This window comes from Lepisma saccharinum, chromosome 30 (assembly GCF_977018435.1).
Source record: "Lepisma saccharinum chromosome 30, izLepSacc3.1, whole genome shotgun sequence".
NCBI classification, from domain to species: Eukaryota; Metazoa; Arthropoda; class Insecta; order Zygentoma; family Lepismatidae; genus Lepisma; species Lepisma saccharinum.
Genome location: NC_139258.1, coordinates 6,622,578 through 6,646,879, shown reverse-complemented (window position 1 = coordinate 6,646,879; position 24,302 = coordinate 6,622,578). Strand labels below are relative to the sequence as shown.

The 24,302-nt window shown below is 40.9% G+C and overlaps 1 protein-coding gene across 2 annotated transcripts in view; it reads left to right on the top strand.

Moving 5' to 3' along the window:
* The first annotated feature begins 1,366 nt into the window (after positions 1-1,366).
* Positions 1,367-24,302, top strand: part of RpS11 (ribosomal protein S11) — a 38,159-nt gene continuing 15,223 nt past the window's right edge. The window contains exons 1-3 of one of the 2 annotated variants that reach the window (XM_083115616.1): positions 1,367-1,478; positions 6,593-6,709; positions 16,713-16,918. In XM_083115616.1, the coding sequence (XP_082971742.1) occupies positions 1,467-1,478; positions 6,593-6,709; positions 16,713-16,918 (335 nt within the window). In that variant the 5' untranslated portion in view covers positions 1,367-1,466. Of the gene's footprint in view, positions 1,479-6,398; positions 6,522-6,592; positions 6,710-16,712; positions 16,919-24,302 lie in introns of both variants that reach the window. The other variant, XM_083115615.1, reaches the window with a different exon arrangement.

Below are 24,302 nucleotides of genomic sequence, written 5' to 3'. Positions count from 1 at the left end.
TAAGCACTTTCACTTGTCCGAGGGAGATTTTGCCGCCTCTATCTATGTAGTGGTAGCTTTTGTTTTCCCGGGCAAGGGAGGGCGTTTACTAGAAATTAGGGAAATCAAGCAATGCAATTTTTTGGAAAAACGTTAATCATATGCAAATAGCTATGGTGTTTAAAAAATCCAATTGAAATTTACGTACCACTGAGTAAATACGCAGTTTGCTTTACCGATACCCAAGTATCCGAATAGTTAGAGCTTTCCACTCATCTTTGTTGTCGGCCAACCTCCGTGGGGGAGTGCAAATGGCCCCTGATCAGTACCAGGTGGACGCACATAGTGGTTTGGATCCCATTTTAAACTGTGGGTCCAGTCCCGATTAGCTTTTATGTACATAAGGTGGACTTAAACACCAAATAAACCAACCGCGGGTTAGTGGTTATCACTGCACGCCATGACACCAGGAGTTCCGGGTTCGGACCCCGACCTCGGCATTGGTGTTTTTTTGTCTTTGTCTCTTCATTAATTGTATTGTACCATCTTCGCGATTAACCAAATGTGACAGCGACGCTAAGTAGCATAAATCAAATCATTAATTGTTTCATTTGGTTTGTTTTTCTTCGTTTTTCTTACATTTTTGGCTAATCGTCAAGATGGTACGATAAAATTGATGAAGGGACAAACACAAATAACACCCATGCCCAGGTCGGGGTTCGAACCCGGGTTCTCTGGCTTAATAGTCAAATCAACATGTTTTGGATTTTCGAAAGTGGGTGGGATTAACACGTGCTTCTTTTCATTAGTCCTTCCTCATTTTGCAATCCTTTCCTTTCTTTGACGTTCTATTTTTAGGAATACTGGGCCCTAAAAGGGAAGGGGGATTTTGACCCACACCAACCTCCCTTGGGCACACCACTGATTGCTACTCCAAGTGTCGACATCACCGCACGTCACTGCCGGTAGTGCAGCGTCCGTATCGTCCTTATAAGCGGCCGCCACGGCCAACATGTCTGTAAAATTGCATTTTTTTAATATAATTTCAGAGCTTACTCTCGAACAGTCTATAATTTAAAGCTTCAGGAATCCAAATAATGAACAAAATTCTCTAAGGACACATCTGTGCTGACGGAGACATCCATTTCATGGGGGTTATCCATATTAGCTGGCCGTGGGCCCCGCCCCCCTCAACCTCCTCCTGACTGCCAACCTTTTGACCATAGCCATCCTCGATTACCATAATTTCTCCCTGATAAGTAATGCAAACCAACATCGAACCTAGTTAAACTAATTACTTCCAAAATCTTGAACAAATCTGCGTGGCATCAGACTCGTCGGCGTATATTATTGCGATTTTGGCCTGATTCGATTCTAGAATGGATCTCGCAATGGGCGGATATGACGTCATTATTCAGTGTTACTTCCGGATCCAATAGAAAAGTTGCTGCTCTTTACGCGTGGTGGTGTACCAGAAAAAGTTAACCATGGCGGATCAGGTATAAGATATAAATGTATTTTTATGTGCTTGTAGTAAAATTTTAGTTATATATGTAGGCAAATACTATAATATGAGAGCATTTTCTTATAATGTTAGACCAGTTTTCTTTCCACTTTACCGTTATTGTGCCGAAGTTGGCCAACGTATTTTGCAGCACATGGTGGTTCTTCTTGCCTCATGTGTAAAAGCATCCCCTTGTATATTTCTCCACGATGATTGTTTGCACACGATTCAATTTTCTTTTGTTCCTACCACCATATAACCCAGATTGACTATATCCGTACACATGCAAATATGTCATGATTACTATGAGGCCATTTTTTTCTGTTTACGAATCTTCCCAGTTTTCCCACACAGCGTGCATGAGGGAGAGCATAGAATGTTACATAAATATGGGTATGCCAAATTCGAGCATGTTATTGTAGAACAGTAATTTGCATTTTGTGGGAAACCTGAAACTGCTTGTCGTGACTTCGTCCTTCCATGCCCACCATGTAGAAAATTTTTTATACATGCTGCTTATGTATTTTCAAAAATTGCATACCAGTTCTCTCTCTGTACTGCATTTTGACATTGTTACCACAGAGTAAATAGTTCTTATGGGTGTCAAAGAAAACTTGGAATGCAGTTTGTACTGTAAGTATGTGCTTACATGTATTTGTTTCATATTTGATAATGTGCATCCTGGATTGAATATTTATTACCAGTTCCGTATATCGGAGACACAATGGCTTATTTTAGTAGAAAGTGTTTGTTTTCGTTTAAAAAGCATAATGGCACCTTGAACTATGTTCCGCAATACACAATTGGGTACAATTTTCGGTACTAATTTACTATCCTTCGGACACATTTATTTATTTGTACAGAAGAGACTAATTACCGTAACAAGTTCCTGTAGCATTGTCGAACATCTGGAAGGTGTTTTGTGTGATGTTGCAATGTTTCATAGCTGAAATTCATGTTGTTCGTTGAAAATTAATTCTCCGACAGAGATAGCGTTTGGCGCGTACATCTGCGTATACCATGAAGTTCGTACACCTTCATACACCATCACCTTCATACACCGTCGTGACTATCATGACGTGTCGTGATTGTGTTTTGTTGGTATCCAGTGTTTCGAACTCCCTGCGTTTGCGACGAGAGTTAGAACTGTGGATCGAGGGTTTGGAGAATGACGTGTGGTGGGTGTGTTGTAAAGTTTGTGCCGGGTGTGGACAAACCATTGGCGCTAGCCCCACGAACAATTGGCGCGTGGATAGGTTAGTAGGGCCACGCAAAGGTTTCAATAGTTAAAAAGATAGCCCCACGAACCATTGGCGCTAGCCCCACGAACCATTGGCGCTAGCCCCACGAACCATTGGCACGTGGATAGGTTAGTAGGGCCACGCAAAGGTTTCAATAGTGAAAAAGATAGCCCAACGAACCATTGGCGCTAGCCCCACGAACCATTGGCGCGTGGATAGGTTAGTAGGCCACGCAAAGGTTTCAATAGTGAAAAAGATAGCCCCACGAACCATTGGCACGTGGATAGGTTAGTAGGCCACGCAAAGGTTTCAATAGTGAAAAAGATAGCCCCACGAACCATTGGCGCTAGCCCCACAAACCATTGGCGCTAACCCCACGAACCATTGGTGGGTGGATAGGTTAGTTGAGTTAGGTTGGGATACATAGTTAAAATTTGGTGTCAGAACGCGAAAAATAAAGTTAAAAAGAAATAGATCTGATTAAGTTTGTCGACGGGCATTTCTTGGGTTCCGAAGGTTGAAACACTGCATAACAATTGAAAATCGAGAAAAAACAAGGCCGATGCGTCATTCCTACGCGTTATTATTTACGAAGGTGTGCGCGCCATGTTGTGTGTGAGGCTAACGGAAAGGTAGGAGGAAGAAGTAGTCGTAAGGTGAAAAATTGCTCTTACTTTCATCAAACCAACGTCAATACACGTTCAGGAATGTTCCGCGAAAGCAGATACGTAAGTTTGAATGTCAAAAATTTGGCAAAAGAGAAGCCGGACGCGCAATTATGTAGGAAGGTGTACTCGCGATATTGTGTCTCAGGCAAGGGAAAACACCTACCAGAAAGATGTTCTGGTAATGTGAAAAATTGCAATTAATTTCATCAAAACAACGTTAATACACCTTCAGGAATGTTCCGCGAAGCAGATACGTAAGTATCAATGTCAAAAATTGACGAAACCAAAAAAATAGAGGTGTCCGAAGGATAGTAAATTTTTACCGACTTATGATAAGTTGTACAAGTGTTCTCTCTCATCGGTCAAGTTATTTCACCGTTAATTCATGCTTGTATGTTAGTGCTAATGGAACCTAACCTCGTCCCCATGATGGTTTGTGGGGCTACCCACAGTGAAGAAAATCGGAGAGGGGTCCGGTCATCTCAAGTCGTTCCCATTATGTTATTAATTCAGATAATTCACAAAACGTAATTGTATACACACACACAAATATCTTCTCCCCCAAACAAAATCTGTGCAAATTCTGACATCATTTAACCTATCACAAAATCGGTCTCACTGCAGAACATGGGCTGCTTTTTCCCTGATAGTACGTACCTTCTACTTACATTTTCCGGTGTTACTTTTCCGATTGCTATTATATTATTGCACGTAAAAATGTTTTTCCTGCTGCTAAAAGCATTGCATTTCTGCATTCGTTTGCGTCCATATTGTTTATGCACAGTTGCTTTCATTTGTTTCGGGGTCTTCCTCTCCACACAAGAGGTTTTCTACCTTGTGTTCCGACGTCAGACGAGGAATGCCTATGAGGTTACATTAGGCCTGTTAGGTTAGGTTCCATTAGCATAAATACAATGAAAAATTACTCTTTGGGCTAAGAGAACTAAACCAAGCTAGCCTAAAATAAAAATGCTTTTTCCTGTGATGTCAGAACACAAGGTTGCTCAAGTGTTATGCAATAAGTGAGACCCTTCATTTCGCTGAATTAGAGTTGATTTGTCGCTCTGGATTCCACCCACACATGCACAGTTTCTTTCATTATTTCAGATGAGGAATGCCTACAAGGTTAGGTTGGGTTCCAATAGCATAAATAAAATGAAAAATGTTTTTCCTGCTACAAAAAAGCAATGCATTTCTCTATTTGTTCTCGTCCATATTGTTTACGCACACTTTCATTATTTCGACGAGGAATGCCTACAAGGTTAGGTTAGGTTTCATTTGCATCAATACAATGACAAATTATTATTCAGGCTACGACAACTAAACCTAGCTACCTAATAACGTAGGCAATTTTTGCTTTCACTAGATTTGTGCAGGAATGTGCGCCACCATGTCACTTTTTCCTTCCAAGAGCGCCCAACCTGGATACGTATTTCTAGTTGTTTTTTTCAAAGAAAAAGAAATTTCCGCACCTTCAAACTTACTTTTCCCGATTACTAACTACAAAACATTACCAAAAAATTATGAACCGCGTTCCTCCTAAGCAGCTCATATTCTGCAGTCTTACCATAAAATCTACCACTGTTGAGCAGATAAAACCATAATCAAGAAGTATACATCTATACTTGTAAATGTACATGTCAGCCACTTGTGTCTGTGAGACCAGTATTCTTCCAATTTAGCCACATCCCAGAGCACTTTGACAGTTATTTGTAAAATATATGTTGTGTACACGCACAAAGTCAAGAAGACAAGTGAAAATTAAATACAATCTTTACAAGCAATGCAATATTTTCCACTTTAACATGGGTGTACGAGTGTCATGAACACACTCAATTTTGTACCTCTTGTTTGAGAGTTCTGTTTCAAATTTATGAACTTATACGATAAATATGAACATGTGCAAGCAAATGGATCTGATTTGATCAACAGTGAAATAACCAATCAAGTAGAGAATTGAAAGAAAGCATGTTTCTGGAATATCATAGTAGCATGGGTAATAAATAAATAAATTAGGAATGGTTACCTGTAAAACCCAAAACATTTTTAAAAAATCTTCATTCAATTTTAACCAATAAATGTAAATACATGACTAATATCACTGTTAAAGTCGACCTGCTAGCTATGTTAACGACCGGCTGGCTTTGAAGTCCACAGAGCGTGCCCACCAGCTCCAACAATCAACGCAAAGTGTTGCCGCACATCTACTCTACGCCACCGTGTCCCTCCGTGCACAAGAACTTTCCCACGGTCTCCACATTGAAGTTGCGAAGTACGGCAACAGCTTATCCGCAGTCATTTGACTGAGACTCCATGTGGAGTAGACGAGCAGAATGACAACTTGCCCGCTATTTACCCCACACACGTTTGTGGCGGCTGGTTTCTTTAGTCTTCGACGTTAACGAAGTAAACTTGTGAACTGTACATACATGCCTGTGTAGCAATTTTTTCAAATTCCTTATATTTTTTTTACTAGCCTGTTAAATATACCGTTGGCCTTAGTGCAACACACACACTCACCTTTTTTTTATGCATGAACCGCATAGCTTCTTAATGGAACTTGTTACAAAAATATTCATATTAATCCATCCCTAGTACATACAAAATTTGTGTTTGTGTTATTAAACTACATTTGCCATAAGCTGTCACAGTTCCCTCTCCCTACTCTCTGAACATTGCTCTTTCTAGCAGAAAAATCACATGCTGTTGCTGTTGGGAGAAGCCAGGCTGCAAATGAACATGGGATGCACAAATGTCCATACAGAACACTAACCACTAACATGATAATTGCACAAAATGTGCTTCTTGAATGGCAATTAAGAATTTAGGACATTTTCCTCATGTCTTCCACAGAAATTAATGAGCAATCGCGTGGGAAAAGTGACAGTTTGGAACAAATGTGGTTTAATGAAAACATTGGTGTAGAACTGCCATGTAGGGTTTTGTAATATTGTTCATTCGCAGGCTTATGTTAATACATTTCATTTCCATGATGATACTTTTCAGGGTGAACGCTCATTTCAAAAGCAGCCCACAGTTTTCTTAAATCGTAAGAAAGGGGTGGGCAAGAAGAAGAGATCCCTTCGTTACACCCGTAACGTGGGTCTTGGTTTCAAAACTCCACGAGAGGTAAGCGGATGACCAATTTGATTATGTCTGTCTCAGTGTGATTACTAACGTTTGCTTTTTCTACCGTACAGACAGAGAGGGGTTTTCAGAGGCAACCGACCGTGAATTTAAACAGGAAAGCACATCTCAAGAAGAAACCGCTCAGGTACCATAAGAATGTAGGGCTTGGATTCAAGACTCCGCGAGAGGTTTGTTTCACTTTGTATATGTTCCTGGGGCTGGTGACTAACCATGGTGGCAGTCCGTTGGTGATGGGATTATTCTGGATCTATCGGCGTGATGTCTGGTGAAGGGCTTGTGTGCAAGGGTTATTTAACCGTGGGGCTTTTCGTTTGTATTTAGTATGAACCAAATACTAACACTTTCAGTATAAGAATTGTGAGGGGAAGAAGCTATTTACAAGGGCTTTACCAATACCATTACAGATACCGACCAATAACAATGCTTGAAAATTGTAACAATTAAAGGTCATTCAAAATATCAATCGGTGAGAATTCGATTCGAATTATAAGCATCACTTTACCAGACTTTTTCTTCAAAATGTTCTGAATATACGAGGGTCGTTCAAGTCAATCGGGGACTTTTTTTTAAAACAAATAGAAGAACAAATTTCAAAGTATGGTAACTGGATTTACTTTTCCACATAACCTCCTGCTACAGTTATACACTTATCCCAGCGTTTAACTAACGCCTGGAATGCTTCGGCATAGAAAGATTTATCATTACAGCTGAACCATTGTAGGACAGCATTCTTCACTTCATCCCTATCACCAGTGTTGAAATGTTTTCCTCTAAGGAATTCCTTCAGGGTTCCAAACAGGTGAAAATCACTTGGCGCTAAGTCAGGACTATAGGGGGGTGTGGTAATATCTCCCAGCCGATTTCCTGGAATGTTTGGAATGTGCGTTGAGCGGTATGCTGTCGTGCATTGTCTTGCAAAAAGAGAACACCCTTTGTGATGAAACCCGGACGTTTCTTCCATAAACTCTTATGCACATCACGCAGAACACTGCAGTAATACTCAATGTTGATAGTATAGTATTGATACTTGCAATTTCACGACAGGTTATGCGACGATTGTCCAGGATCAGCTGCTCCACGCGCTGAATGTTCCCAGGAATGACTGGCGTGGGCTGTGATCCACCATGACCGGGATCGTCAGTAATAAAGATACGGCCATCTTTGAAGCGCTTACACTATTCAAATGTCTTACTGCGACAGTGTGTCTCATCACCGTACTGAGCCTGAAGTCTTCTGTAAATTTCAGCAGGTTTTCTGTCCTTGTTCACTTAAAAACTTCATCACAACACGCTGTTCCATGTAGACGTCCACACTGTTGTCCGCCATCTTGAATAACGGCCTATGCAGAAGCGCGGGAAATAAGCGTCGCCTACCAGTAACGGCACACAGTTGCCAGGTCCTACTGCATACAAAACCTCCAGCCTAGGTGTCTATTTAAACCTGGAAAAAAATAAGTCCCCGATTGACTTGAACGCCCCTCGTAAATACACCCATTAAGTAATCACAAATACAGTTTTTTCACGTCACACAGAGTCAATGAAAACTTTGAAATTTCCATATCTTCCAAGATATTTAGACACTGTGAAAGTGTTGTTCGGTTTTTTGTGGACTGGAAGAATGGTCAAGACACCAGAAGAGTATTGGTCGGTATTGCTGAATAGAATCCAACCGATATTTTCTTATATCTATACCACTGGTATCGGCCGGTATCGATGCATTGCTATTGGTTCAGCCCTGCTATTTAACTAACCAATGTAAGGGCTAAGGGACTCTCTAAGGTTGCAGACTAGCGAGTTCTGGAAAGGTCTTCAGAGACCAATCCCTTCTCTTTAGGAATGAAAGTGCTGTGGCCTGAGTCGTGGATGACAAGTAGCAATACAACATTGCAAATCTTTACAGAACTTGCATAGTTGGTACCCTGAGATAATCTCTATTCTTCCACATGAAAGCATTTAACCCTCTTTTAGTTGCAATAGTTGAAATGCATTTTCTTCTTTTGTTGTATTATGTTTCTTGTTTCCTGACAGTGATCTGCCCTTTTTTAAAAATTTTTAAATTGATAAATAGTAATGACTTCCGTCACAGTGTATCAGGTTGTTTTCTGGTCCAAAATATTACGTGCGTGGAATTATTTTAATACCTTTTAGTCAAAGGCGTGGCGTTCCGGTAACATCAAAATGTAAAGAAATTAAAAAGTTTTTTCAATAAGATAACACATTGTTAAATACGTTAACTGACAGCATTGCAGAGGACATTTTTGCTGCAGCTGACTAAAGTGAAGAGGCAGGCTGTAGGCAACAAGAGGAAAGGTTTCAAATGCTTAAGAGGCAAGTGTGCTAGGGGGTTATTCATTTGCCTGTTTAGGGGCCCCGGATCAGCAAGATTTGTCACAATGGATTTCCAGAAAAGAGCTAAGTCCGACCTAAAACAGGGATACTATTTCTCTGAAGCAACAAGAGCTAGACTGCAAAGCCAAAACTGGATTTAACTTCAACTGAGGCCATTTATATACGAGGGACGTTCCGAAAGTAAGTTTCATAATATTTTTTTTCACAGGGAAACTTCATTACAAACAGAAGAATAAAATATCATAACAAAATACAATCTTTTGGCTATTTTTCCACATAGTCGCCACCGACATTGATACATTTCTCGTACTGTGAAATAAATTTCAACCATGGACGTCCGCAGGGTTTTCTCCAGGGAGGGGCAAGGAAGGTATTTTTTTCCAGGGGGGGGGGGGCAAACAAGTCACAATTTCCCCCAAAAGAATGTTCTTCCCTAAAAAAACATTGCTTAAATTTGAATTTATGGTGTTCATGCAATAATTAACACATATTATTGTGGCTAAAATGAAATTTTATGTGTGAAATACATAATTTTTGGTTGACTTTTATTTTCCAGGGGGGGGCCACGGCACCCCCTTCCGGATGCCCATGATTTCAACAAATCCTCCTGGTAAAAATTGGTGCCCAGCGATTTAAGGAAGTTCTTCACAGTTTGTTGCACCTCTTCGTTGCTTCCAAAGTATAGTGCTGACTTGAACGCAGGAAAAAGTTGGATGGATGTCTGATGGGGCAAGATCGGGGCTGTAGACCGGGTGATTCAATCTCTCCCATCCCAGACGACGAATGTGTCTTGCAGTAACCATTCCTGTGTGGGGTCTTTCATTGTCGTCCAAGAACAAAACCCCTCGACTTAAGAACCCTGGTCTCTTGCATCGAATGGCGGACTTCAATTTGCTTAGTGTGTGGCATTAGCGTGCCACATTTCCATTTGTGACCACGTTTCCAGCTCACGTCTTTCTGCCATACTGGTTTGCACTCTAATGAGCTCGGCCACGTCGGTCTGCTGCTTATCTCTATTCTTCGGCACTCTGCGCATGCGCCATCGCTCCTCCCGTCGTGAATTCAAGAATGATTATCTTTTGTTATGGCAACATGTTTTCTCGCTTTGTAATACAGCTTCCGTGTGAAAAAAAATGACGAAACTTACTTTCGGAATGTCCCTCGTAATAGACAAAAATATAAGTACTTGATGTGATTTGGACAAACTTTGATCCAAAAGTCTAAGTTGGCAACAGTAGTATGTACATCTGGACTTCCCTTCCACCGCTGGAGGAGGGGAATTTTGTTGTCTGCTCACTGCACAAACGTCAACCTGTCCCGAGAAATGTGTTTTTCTTCTTCCCCTTTCCACCTCTTTGCAAAGAGACCAGGGTCGACCACTATTCAGTGGATTTTCGCGGTAACTCTCTTATGAGCGATGGTTCTTTCTAGAAGAGATTGTGGCTTAATCATTGAGCGGATTGCAAAAGAAGAATGAAAGAACAAAAATCTAGATGAAAGGCACATTTTTTTGGCGGGGGGTAGGGTGGAGATGATAACGTGTGATGGCGGGTAACACTTTTGAAAAAGTCACGCCACGGCTCTGCTTTTAGTGTTTGGTTTACAGGGTGGCTCAATAAGTCACTTAACACCCCCAGTACAAGACCACTACGGCATGGAACATGAAATTGGTGATGACCAATCGTTGCCTGGCCAAGGGGGAACCACATTGACGTCACCTGCATGGTCGGCAGCTGCGGTGGCTCAGTCGGTAACGTGTCTGACTACCATGCTAAAGGTCCCGGGGTCGATCCCTGGCCGGTTCAAATCCGGAACTTTTCTAACGATGGAAGCGGCCCGGCGGCCACCCAGCGTTGAATAACATGGGTACCTGGGGGAAACCCTGGGGGGTAAAGGTGGTCAGGGGCGTGATGCTGATCACATCACCCCCACTCACGACCGGATCAAGAAAGTGTGGGGCATTACCTCACACCCCCTATACGCCTTCATGCCGTGGTGCCATGCACAGGGGAGCCCTTTACCTTGCTTCTCCAATACTAAGAAAACAATTTGTACAAATTTTGTGGCTGATTGAAAAAATGTGAAAATTAAAAATTGTATTTAAAATCTTTCTACCTGCATCATATTTAAATTTCATCATGATCAGACCACATGTTTTTTTATTTACAGAAATTGTGAATGCTATGTTGATATAATTTTGTGATAAAATTTAATTGAAATGCTAATAACCAATAAACTGGTATGTCAGTGGAGCATATTGTATGTTCATGGTAAATACAGCTCAAACTTGATACATAACAGGTAGTCTTCCCCATGTCAAATTCTTTCTACAAAGTTTTCTGTTTTTAGTAGTTCTAAATTATAAGGCCAATGAAGTTATTTAACATTATGGATTGACTGTTATTTGAATAATGACGTTAACGAAGCAAAAGTAAGTGAAGGGAATATCGAATACTTTTTCTAATTAGATGAACACTACATTGCATATGCAGTTTAAAATTTTGCCAGGAATTTTACCATCTTGTCATTTTTAAAGCTACAGTCGTTGTGAAATATGTAGAGTTCCACTGTTTGTGCCACATCAAGAAGAGAGTTGAAGGAAGTAAAAAGATTGAACATTGAATTTCAAACAATATCCTTGAGGACAGTGTTACTGCTGCTGCTTTGTAATCAAGGTGACCCACGTTTAAGCCTCTGGTGGAGGCACAGTGGTTTAGATTCAATTTTTAAACTGTAGGTCCAGTCCAACGCAACCTATCTAACCAAACCTTGAAACTGATTTTTCATAACTTTTCAGCCCTACATATAAGATTTTGGTATCTAATAATGCTAATAAACTGGGATAAACCAAGTTCTTTCTTTCTAAGCATCTGCAAATGGGTAAGTTTTGTACAGGGCATGGCAGCATTCTTAGCGTAATTTTAGTAGGATATTACTGTGGGCAACAACATCATTATACTGTGCATGAATTGTCATGTGCAGTAGACTGTGCTTCAGTTGTTTCCTCTGTACAATAGGTACTGGGGTCACTTAATAATACGTTTTTCCATATACAGGGTGAACAGAAACTATTGGGACAAGTTTCAGGAGGTGATTCCTGACAGGTAAAAGAACAAAAAAGTTCATATCAACATATGTCCGGAAACGGACGGTGAGCCTGCAATGAAGCAATTAGTACCGGTAGACATTATGTGGCATGACTTTCATCCATGTTACAACATGGGTTGCAATGCAACCGTCCACACGTCGCATCATAGATTGTCTCACTCATTCGAATGTTCAAGCCTGTACCCGAATAGCGTCACAGCCTACACGGACACGCTCTTCAAGGGTCTACACATCAGGAACTGGCTCATCTTACACAACACTTTTCAGATGCCCCCACAAGTAGAAAACAAGGGTTTTTTTAGTCCGGCGATCGAGCGGGCCATGCCACAGGGCCTCCTCGTCCGATCCATCTTCTGGGGAAGATGATGTTGAGGTGTTAACGAAGAATAATGCGAAAGTGGGCTGGCGCTCCATCATGCATCAGCCACATTACCTGTCGCATTGCCAAAGGCACATTCTGAAGCAGAAGAGCCAGATATATCTGTCCGTTAAGGCGTTGTGGAAGAACAAATGGTCCAAGTAGGTGGTCGCCAATAATCCCTGCCCAAACATTGATGCTGAACCGTTGCTGATTAGACGATTCAACCATTTCCCGAGGATTGGCTGTAGCCCACAGAAGACGATTGTGTAGATTGACGATGCCATCTCTACCAAAGGTCGCTTCATCGGTGAAGAGGACTGACGACAGAAATCCCAAAATGGTGGTGGCCTGTTGCAAAAACCAGCGACAAAACCGTTCCCTTGGAGGAAAATCCGCTGGTGATAATCCCTACACATGTTCTAGGGGATTGTAGTGGTTTTCATGCAGGATACACAACACCGTCGCTTGGCTTACACCATGCTGGCGGGCCACTTACCTGGAGCTTCTAATGGTGTTGTTCTCAATCTCGTGTAGCACATGTTCCTCCAGATGTGGTGTACGCACATGCAGCGGCCACCCTCCGTGTTTGCCTGTATGAAAGGCCCCAGCGGTGCTGTCTGTCCGGGTACGTGGCTCGATAAATCCGTACGGCGCCTCGACCGTTTCCATCTACTTGACCGTATACGAAAACCATCTCTGCTTGTTCCTGGTATGAATAACGGACCACGGTGCTTCCGCATAGCTCTAATCACACAATCTACAACACAAAAAAGCACACTGTGAGTGTTGTTACGAGAGGATGATGTCATTCTTCAGTGCCATCTACCTTGGCAAATATGCGTTTCCAGACATATGTTGATATGAACTTTTTTGTTCCTTTTCCTGTCAGGAATCACCTCCTGAAGTTTGTTCGCCCTGTATAATTGAGACCTTAAATTACACTTTAAATGCTGCCACACCCTGAACAATGGTAGTTTGCAGTTAAAGGATTCTCTGTCACTTTACAGTTGTGTTGGTTATAATTGCATGTTTTTCAAATTGTATTAGTCTCTCGTGTGTGTGGAATGGTGTAATCTTGGGTATGTGCGTTTTGTCTTAGTCTCCTATGTTAAGATTAATTCTACAGAGGTTGTTTCTGGTGTATGGTAACGATTTCAAACTGCACCTACCTTAAGAGAAACCATGTTGCCACCATCGAGGGTGCTCTATTTGGAGTCCCTGCATCTTGGCAATTGCGAAGTTTCCACTGTAGGAGACTAGCACGAAGTGTAGTCATGCCCAGCCTCAACCATTCCTCCTGACAGGCTTTCCATAGCCCTTCATTGGTGTGGGGTCTCCTCTGAGACAAGGCTCGTTTCAGTAGGCCGAAGGCGCAAACGGTGTGTCATCAGGTGACTGCACTGGAATGGCTATAAAAGGAATGGCACACATTCCAGTTTTCTTCTGCCATTAGTTGGAGGAAGAGGCAGGTTGTGCGACTTGACGTCTTGTATTGATGCACCCACACAAGAGATGGGGAATGTCATGGCGATAAACGTGTGTCAGGACGTTAGCCTGATGATAATCTGAATTAACCTTCATATTTTTGGCAACACGATGTATGGTCAGCTTACCATTGTACAAGTATCCAGCAATGATCATGAAACTTGTGCCAAAACTTTCCTTACATTCAGTGCACCGTCTCTGAAAGTCCCTCGAACCTGTGGATCGATAAAAAATTGCAGGTAGCTTGTGACAGTCATCAAGATAAACATATGCCTCGTCCAATGTAACAACATACTTCCACTTTTCACCTGACAGGTTCTGCTCCTAAAGCTTTCGACAGTTGGTGTGTCACTTTTCCAAACCGAAATCACGGTGAATGATGGTGTGCACTGTCTTCAGTGATGTTTGTAGCCGGTTCGCGATACTTGTCTGTGTGGCTGGATTCTCCCGGGTGACCAGCATCCTGACTTCCCAAATTATAGGTGGTGTGTGGCTAGTTGCAGGCTGGGAGTTGGCCTGTTTCTGCCCCACAGGAATCATCCCACACCTCGCCTTACCTTCCTCTTTCAACACCCGTGATATTCCATTTTTTGGACACAGTTAATCCTTGCAGAGTTTTATAATGGCACTATAACTGTAGTTTACGTTGGAAAGTGCAGTTATGTAACCTTCCCAATATGCACTGAATTTTGGCGGCATTCTTCCCGATACACACTGACCACACCTGTCACGCACAGTCAATGGTCCAAAGTGCCCATATGACTTGCAGCTTTGTTCTTTTCCCTCTTGTTGGTGCTGCACAAGATGTGCAATTTCGTGACCATAGATCGGAAACAACCTCTGTATTTGGCCCATGGTTGATTGAATGTTGTAGTGTGAGGGGAATCAGCCATGTCATGTGGGGTACATTATAAGTAAAGTTCAGGGAAGTTCATCCCCTTTTTACATTGCCTATAGAATGTATTCTAAAAGTCATTTTGCGCACATCAAAAAAAGTTTGGAAACAACCACAGTACTGGTATTAGAGAAAGAAAACAAGCTATAGGAGTCATGAAAAATGAATAGTGTATTTATGGAAACCTTTGACCACAGCATAGTGAAACAACATGACATTCCCAGTCAAGTGACAGACGAAAGAACAAAGTATGCTGTTATGGCGAACAAAAAGAGACAGCACATGACCTGAGCTCTGCAAAGCACATCGTCCATCTCAGTAGTGAGTAACGCCTCCTTGTACACACCTCGTGGCATATCATTGATGAGGTTGTCAATGAAAACCCTTTTCAGCTTGTCCCATACATGTTCCACGGGGTTCATGTCTGGAGAAAATGGGGGCCAGTCCATTTGAGTGATACCTGCATTGTTGATGAACGCCCCTACAATCCGTGCCCTGTGGCAATAAGCATCCTGCAACACGAAAGCATCTCCCACAGAAAAATGAAAAGATGCAACAAAACGTTCCAAAATACAGTCCCCGATATGTGACAGCATTCATAGACCCTTGGACAGCAATCAGTGGTGTAGGACGTCCCATCATGATACCACCCCAAAACATGATTAAGCCACCTCCCTGTTGATGCCGCTCCAACACATACCGAGCTCAAGCAATGCTACCTGACTCACGCCACATACATATTCTTTATCAGGTCGCAAACAAAGGTGGTATTCATCAGTAATGAGAACACTGGACCATTGCTGAATGTCCCAGTTGTGGTGTTGTTGAGCCCACGATATCGCACACTATGGCGTGTCGTGGTTAACGGGGGTGCTCTCCAGGGATGTCATGCATGCAACCGTTCATTATGGAGCCGATTGTGAATAGTTTGTGGGGTCACATATACACCTGTCACTCTGAACATGTCATTTCTGAGGTCTGCAGCAATGTGTTCGAGGTTTCTCTGGGCACGAATTTGGACATAACGGTCTTATGCTAGGGTGGATGAAAGGGGGTGACCACTGTGAGGACTATTCGACGACGCCTCCAGTCTCCACATACCGTTTCCACGTTTGGACAGGGTAGGTACACTCGCACCCACTCGTTGGCCAACTTGACGATAAGATTAACCTTCCTCCACTAAGGTGACAATTCGAACATGATTGTATTCTGATATCATTACTGGAGACATTTTTCTACCCAGGCACGTGCGTTTCACTAACTGCAACACACGGAAACACAATGCGTCTTACCATACTGACAGCTCGGACTGGTTGTGAGTTGCACTATTTCCACCCACGCTGCACGGTGGCGCTGCTATTTCTGTCTGCTCTGCTGGAAACGTCTTGACTGACATCTACGATGAGTCACATGCCAGGCACCGTTCCATATTTCACTGGTCAACTGGGGTGTTTCCAAACATTTTTTGATGTGTGTAGTTGGCTCTAAAGAATCACTGTTATAAATCGGTATTTCTCAACTGCTATGTAAATCATATTGCTTATGGGAAAAATGGGAGTGAACTTTTATGTAAATTTGTAGCAAATAAGACAGTTCAACTTCACCACTTAAAATGAGTAAATATCAAATACTTGTTACTTGTCAAAAATATTGTATTACGCCAATCAATTTTGATGACATGCCACCACATTTGTGAAAGGTGACGGTGGTATTTACTTATGTAAGAAATGAATTTCTTAAGACTAATTGGCATGCTCATTATGATGTTATTTTTCTTCATATTGTGGGACTTTGTGAAGATAAATAATTAACCTTGGGAACGTGTGACTAACAGTAATTATATCCTCGCAAAGCTGAACCGCTAACACTTTAGGTCAACCATTATGGCTAAGTATACCATTGCAACTGTGTCCAGCACACTGTTATGCATAAAATGGTCCAGGCTTGCTAATAATTCTACTTTTTTTGACCAGGCTATTGATGGGACATACATTGACAAGAAGTGCCCATTCACTGGCAATGTGTCTGTCCGTGGCCGTATTCTGACAGGAATTGTGAAGAAGATGAAGATGCAGAGAACAATCGTCATTCGGCGGGACTACTTGCATTACGTCAGGAAGTACAACAGATTTGAGAAGAGACACAGAAACATGCCTGTTCACCTGTCCCCTTGTTTCAGGTAATTAAAGTATTCTGCATGAAGTTTTGAATATGTTAATTTATATTGCCAAAAGTTCATGAACATATTTACGTGTGTGTAGAAAGGAAATCTATGATCAGTAGCCAAAATGACTTGATGTAGAAGACTTAGTCCAATTCTCATCCTTTTTCCTGTTGGTGTGAGGTCAGTGACTACTTGCTAGCTTTTAAAATATATATAGTGGTGCCAACTTTTGGAAAGCATTTGGTGAGCTGAACTTGGAGATTTATTTTATAGTTTTATGCAATACTGTATGCCATAAGGATTTGCCTCAATATTTTTTTTCTGTGTGTGTCAGGAAATGTAGCTTTTCATGTTGAAAACTCTTTCGGGCTATTTTTGACATAATACACTTTGGTCCAAAAAAAATATCCCCAATTGCAATATTTGTTTATTTCTTCATATAGTACTCACTTTATCCGCGAAACTGTTTTTTTTCTTATTCGTTCTATTAATTTCAGTGGCCAATGCCACCATCCTTGTTGGAACTTGCTGTACTGTTGCTTGGCGTGCGTCTTTTGTTTGTAGTTCTCTGGCTGCCGCTAGGTGCGCTGTTGTTAACTGTGCGTCTGGGTCTGTGTCATCTGCTATTTCCAGGCGATGACTGTTGTAGTAGTGGAATCCAAGTGTGGTGCACTTGTCCGCTATCGATGTTTAGCTCGTGCGGGAAGTGCATTATGGCATCATGGACGTCCACAGGATTTTTTCCAGGGAGGGGCAAGGAAGGTATTTTTTTCCAGGGGGGGCCAACATGGCATATTTTCCCCAATAATAGTGTTCATCCCTCAAAAAACATTGCTTAAATTTGAATTTATCATGTTCGTGCAATAATTAACACACATTATTGTGGCTGAAATTAAATTATGTGTGTGAAATATGTAATTTTTTGATGACTTTCGTTTTCCAGGGGGGGGGCCACGGCCCCCCCTTGCCCCCCCTTCCGGACGCCCATGTATGGCATGCATTTCCTTGATTTTGGTGTGTATGAGCGTGTGGGCAGTGTGTTTGACTTGAACCTTTTGAATTTTATGCCTATTGTATTTGATATGTTTAGCAAGTCCAGTAGTGGGTTGAGCTTTTCTTGCATCTGTTAGGTGCTGTTGGATTCTTTCATTGACAGATCTGATGGACCTGCAAATGTAATGTCATTGCATTCACACTCTGCATTGTATACACCTGGGTTATCAAGGGGGGAGAGGAAGTACCGTTTGTGTTTGTTTATCAATCAGCTATTTTGGAATTGGGTTTGTGTGCTATTTTAATGTAATATGGGAAAAGGGCTTTGGATAGGTAACAGTTTCATAGATCGGAGACACATTAAAATTGGATATTTTGTGTTTCGCATGGTTCGTACTTACCAAATGTGTATTGCGGAACTTAGTTCAAGGTGCCATTATGCTTTTTACACAAAAACACACTTTTTCTACTAAAATAACACATTTTTCTAAGTGCTACCGAACGCACGTAACGGTCTGATATCGCTTACTTTGCGAATGATATCGCTTCTTTTGTTTTCGAATGTCAGTGTTTCCAACCTTCTTCACCGAAAAATCCCTACTATCGTGTTCGTAACGTGTGCAAATTGTACATTATGCACGGGTAGCTGATGGATATCATCACAAACCATTCCGATAAGGTTAGGTTAGGCAAGCATAGTTAAAAAAAATAGGTTCTAAACACTGACATGATTTCCCGATCAAATAGATACCCTGATGAAAGAAAATACCTCGACTAACGTTGGAAACCTTAGTGAAACTCATTTCCGTAAGTAGTTTATTCTGTAAAGATGAAGAAATATGTGTCTGATGTATGAAACTGTTACCCTTTGGATATGCAGTTCGAAGTGGTGGAATGGTAGGAGAAGGCAAACCATTTATATTGGCCGCTGAAGGTTGATTGTGGTTGGTTAGGGTGTCTGACCTGTATTTCTGCTTTACTGCACCAAGTGGAAAGTTGTGCCTCTGTGTAGCTGTGTTTCAGGCCTATTTCAGTGATGGTGGCTATCTCCTCTCGTAGATCCTCTTCTCTGCAACAGTAGGAGAAGGCTCTTCGATAAAAGTTCAGCCACACATTGGCTTTTTTGCTTGGGATGGATGGCTAGAGAGAGCATGTATGTACTGGTTGCCTTCATCCGGCAAGGAAGGATAGTAATACTGTATTTACGTGTGTGTAGAGCGCGCCCTGGTTTTTAATGGGTAAAATGTACAAAAAATTATATCTCATATATAGTTCGCAGTACAATCCAGTTTCAAGAAATGGCTTCCTTAGTTGTAGGTCGTAGAGCTTTTGCTATGCTGATCAAGAGTGAATAACATCATACCTATTCAGTGAGTCACCTGTTGCTTGTGGACCAAGAGGAGAATATCCTCTTGCGTAAACAATAAGTCTCCAACCCATGCCACCTCCCCCCTCTTCTTCCACTGTGTTTAGCAACCCAAAGCTTTCACTCTTGAACCACCTTATTTATTCTGTAATAGTAGAAAGCAAGATCAAAATTAAATTATGGATTTTCAGTGTCCAGGAAGTTATTTTCTATTATTTCTCGCCCAACAAATACTGCTGATATGCATCCCATGTGACGGAAGGTGCATGCTCGAATTCCGCCAGAGTTGCACTGCTTTTCTTGGTGTCGCAGAACATTCCATTACAAAGTGAAAAATCGTGTGAAATGGCCTTCAAACTTTTGTACGTGTTTTTGCTCATTCCTTTTTTAATTTGTCTAAAATAACTTCAAAATACCAGGCTGTCCCAGAAGTCCTGCACCATACATGGGCGAGAATGAAACGCAGAATATCAGAAACAAAGACAGACTTTATTCAGCAAAGTACAGGCCTCCATGTTCAATTACCTTCACCCATCTCTGCGACAACAGTTCAATCTGATGGCGATACCAGGTGGCAGGTTTAGAATTGAAAAACTCACGACAGGCAGAATTTACCTCATCATATGAATTGTTTGAATTGAAGTGCCGACCATGCAGGAAATGTGAAAGAGAGCGAAACAAACCGTAATCCGATGGTGCAACATCCAGACTATAGGCAGGATGATGTAACAACTCAAACCCGTCAAGCTCAGCCAGGGTGTTGGTCACTCTTCGAGACCGGTGACTGGGAGCATTGTCATTTTGCAGCTGTAACCTCTTCCTCCTCGTTAATGCCGGGTATTTCCCGTTCAGAATGGCATACATTCGGCCGTAATTGTTCAGAATACAGTTAACCTGTTTCAGCATGACCTTCTGGAACAAACTTATAATGGACAATCCCGTTAATATTCCACCACACACTCAGCATGAGCTTTTTCCCAAATCTGTCCTGTTTCACAAGGGCGATGACCTCCTGTCTTCTTTTTACCCATTGTTTACGTGTATCAGGGTTTTCAGAAACACCCACTTCTCGTCTTCTGTCACAATCCTCCTCCAAAAACGAAGATCATGCGGGTTTTGTAGCAATGTCTGGCAAATTGCAACTCTGAGCTGAGCCTGCACCTCTGTCAGTTCTTGCGGACTTTGTCGGTGCTGTTTATTGGTGTAATCCATGTCATGCAAGCGACGGTTTACTGTCGATTTGGATGCCCCAACCACTCTTGCTAACACACGTGTGCTGGATTGTGGTGTACCATTCACAGCATCCTGCAGAGACTCGTTAATGTCCATCGGAGGTCACCCCGTGCGGGCGTTGTCCGCGAGGCGTAAATCACCTGAAGCGATTCTTTTTTAAACCAACGTGAAGCTGTCGATCGAATCACCACTTCTTCGTTCTCCACACGACAAATTTCCTTCGCACTGCACCAAGTGCAATATGGTCCTCACTCATCGTGCCCACTTTAACTTCACGAGAACTCTCGCTACACATGCTGTGCGTGCCTTCACTTCATCCCACGAATCTGTCCTCTATGCCTGCCAACAGCCTTTCACTGGTGGCACAACCTATCCTCGCAAACTTCACATCTTGGAGCTCAGTGTGCTGATGGTGCAGGACTTCTGGGACAGCCTGGTATATACTTTTTCCTTGACTAATATAACATTTATAAGAGCACATTCAGGACCTTCAAACTAGCAGGTAGGAGCGCAAGATTTCGTCCATTAAGGAATATACACACTCCATATATTGGCCAGTAATACATTTTAATTATTGTTTTCTTTTATCCAAAGCACCATAGAAATAAGAACGTTCTTTCATTTTGTGATGAACTTATTTCAACTGCATTTCACATTAGTGTCGTTATCTTGAATGGAATACTGTTGCCATATTCAGAAACTGCAGGATTTAAGCTTACAACAATATATAACATGATAGGATTCCGTAAACATGAAAAATCATTGCATGTGTCCCAAAGTCATGGAATGACCCTGTACGGTTTCATGTTGGCTGTCTGAATTATTCCGTGCATAATATGCATCACAGTTTTTGGGAGCAAAAATTTTGGAAAAAAGTGTGCATTATACATGAGTAAATACAGTATTTCAAAAATATGTTTAAGTTTACAGCATGTAAGTAAAATATTGTACATATGAATTTACACAGCATCCTTCATAGGATATACATACGGAACAAGTAGAAAGTAACTTGTTTGAAAGCGTCAAACATGAGACAAACATGCTGACAAAATATTTCACATAATTTTCAGGACAGTCCCCTCTCTCGGAATGAATTAAACTTTACTAATTACTAGAGGCATGCAAATTTCATTTTTGACGAAAACACGAAATATGAAATAACATGCTGTAATGTTCATTTTTCATGTTTCTGAAAGGTGTGAGGTGCATTTTTCTACCCAGTTTCGTCACGAAATTAACTGCGAAATAGACTCTTAAACACGAAATTTACCGTTTATATACCGACGCGACACTTTCTGAAGTCTGAAGTATCCTGTGAGTTATGCAATTCACGGGAAATTGATTAATTCTGCTGTAAATATTTAGAAGCAAAAATGGACCACTTTACCCAGGAATAAATTTAATACTCTGATAACTACATACGTAAATGTGCTATTAGAAGGGGTAAGTTTATTTTGTGTAATAAGTTCAGTTTTTAAATCAAATTTAGGATTATAGTCACAATTTTAAACCCAAAATGTCATTTTATATAGCACTTTTGATGTGATTATTCACCGCTATAACACCAAAATTTTATTTTATTTACCACTTTTGAACCTGAAATCAACTCTGCTTTTGTACCGAAATTTTGCTTTTTTATTTACCAAAAATATGTGCTTCTACTAATCACTAATGACATGCCTAAGGACTCATGTAGCAGTCGTAACATTACCTGGGCCACAATATATTCCAGAACTACATGAAAACTTGTTTTTTAAGGGTTTTAAAAAAATATGGTGGCATATGATGATATTCGACGGTCTTCTGAATTTTGCATGAAGGACAATTTTATATCTGATGCCAACACACTTATTACACTCATTCCAATATACCAATACCATTATGTAAAGGTAAAAGGTAAAGTGTTCCCCTGTGCATAGCACCTTGCCATGAAGGCATATAGGGGGTGTGGGGGTAACGCCCCACACTTTCTTGATCCGGTCGTGAGTGGGGGTGATGTGATCAGCATCACGCCCCTGACCGCCTTTACCCCACAGGGTTTCCCCCAGGTACCCATGTTATTCAACGCTGGGTAGGCGCCGGGGCCGCTTCCACCGTTAGAAAAGTTCCCGGATTTGAACCAGCCGGAAATCGAACCCGGGACCTTGAGCATGGTAGTCAGACGCGTTACCGACTGAGCCACCGCGGCCACCATAATACCATTATGTATTATTTGAAAAGCCATAAGAAAATAGTAACATCATGTGATGGTATCCATCAATTTTGCATGTGGCCACACTACATTTTCTGAAATACAATGAGAACTTGATTTTACATTTTCTTTTACAGGGAACCAAATTGAAAGATTTTAAAATGCATGCAAATTTAACGTTAAGGAAACTTATAATATTGTGCTATTTTGGGACCATCAAGCTTCAGTTTATTATTAGAGATAATCTAATGTCTGTGTTTCACTGTAACAATATCATTACGAATTATTTAAAATGCCCTGATAAAAGGGTAGTAGTATTTGATGATATTCAAAGGACTTCTGAATATTGCATTCCTTTTTTAATGTGATATATTTTTCAATTTATCATATAACTTTAGAAAGGTGTAGGTTATTGTTAGATTCACATATTTTTAGGGAATAAAAAAGGAAAATTTTGGTACAAAAAGAGTCAATTTCAGGTTCAAAAGCGGTAAATAAAATAAAATTTTCGCTGCTATAGCGGTGAAAAGCAGTATTTGACTTAAAAACTGCACTTACTACACAAAATAAATATCTCTTCTAATAGCACATTTATGTCGTTACCACAATATTAAGCTTATTCCTGTATAAAGGGGCCCATTTTTGCTTCTCAAATATTTACAGCAGAATTAATCAATTTTCCGTGAATTGCATAACTCTCAGGATAATTCTGACTTCAGAAAGTATCGCGTTAGTAAATAAACTAAATTTTGTGTTTGAGTCTATTTTGCAGTCCATTTCTCATTATTTCGTGACAAAACAGGGTAGGAAAATTCACCACACACCTTTCAAAAACATGAAAAATTAACACCACAATGGTTTTTTTGAAATTTCGTTTTTTCGTCAAAAGCGAAATGCAAAATAACACATTGTAATGTTAATTTTTCATGATTTTGAAAGGTGAGAGATTTCATTTGCTACCATGTTTTCTCACGAAATAATGCGATATGAACTGTGTGAAATAAATTCTTAAACACAAAAAAATTAGGGTTTATTTACCGACGCGACATCTTCCGAGGTCTGAATTATCCTGAGAGTTATGCAATTCAGGGAAAATTGATTAATTCTGCTGTTAATATTGTAGAAGCACAAATGGACTCCTTTACACAGAAATAAACTTAATACTCTGAAAACTCCATAAATGTGCTTTTAGAAGTGAAATATTAATTTTGAGTACCAAGTGTAGTTTTTAATCAAATTTAGTATTATATTCACAATTTTAAAACGAAAATGTTTTTTTATACCACTTTTCAGCCAATTTTTCACCGCTATAACACCGAAATATAATTTTATTTACCAAAATTATGTGCCTCTATCAATTATATACCTTGTGAAGAGGTAGTTGCATATGATGATGATCAGCGTATTCTGAATTTTGAATGAAGCACAATCTTAATTTCCTGATGCCATACACTTATTTTAACCTTTAGAAGCCAGACATCTCCTGTGCCTGCCTTTTGAACTGAGCCAGCACCATTTGAAGTGCGCACCTTTCAAACTTACTGCAAAATATAAAAAAAATCGTTAACTCTAAAACTAAGTGTCGTAGACAGATGTTTTTTTCTTCCTTTTTTTTC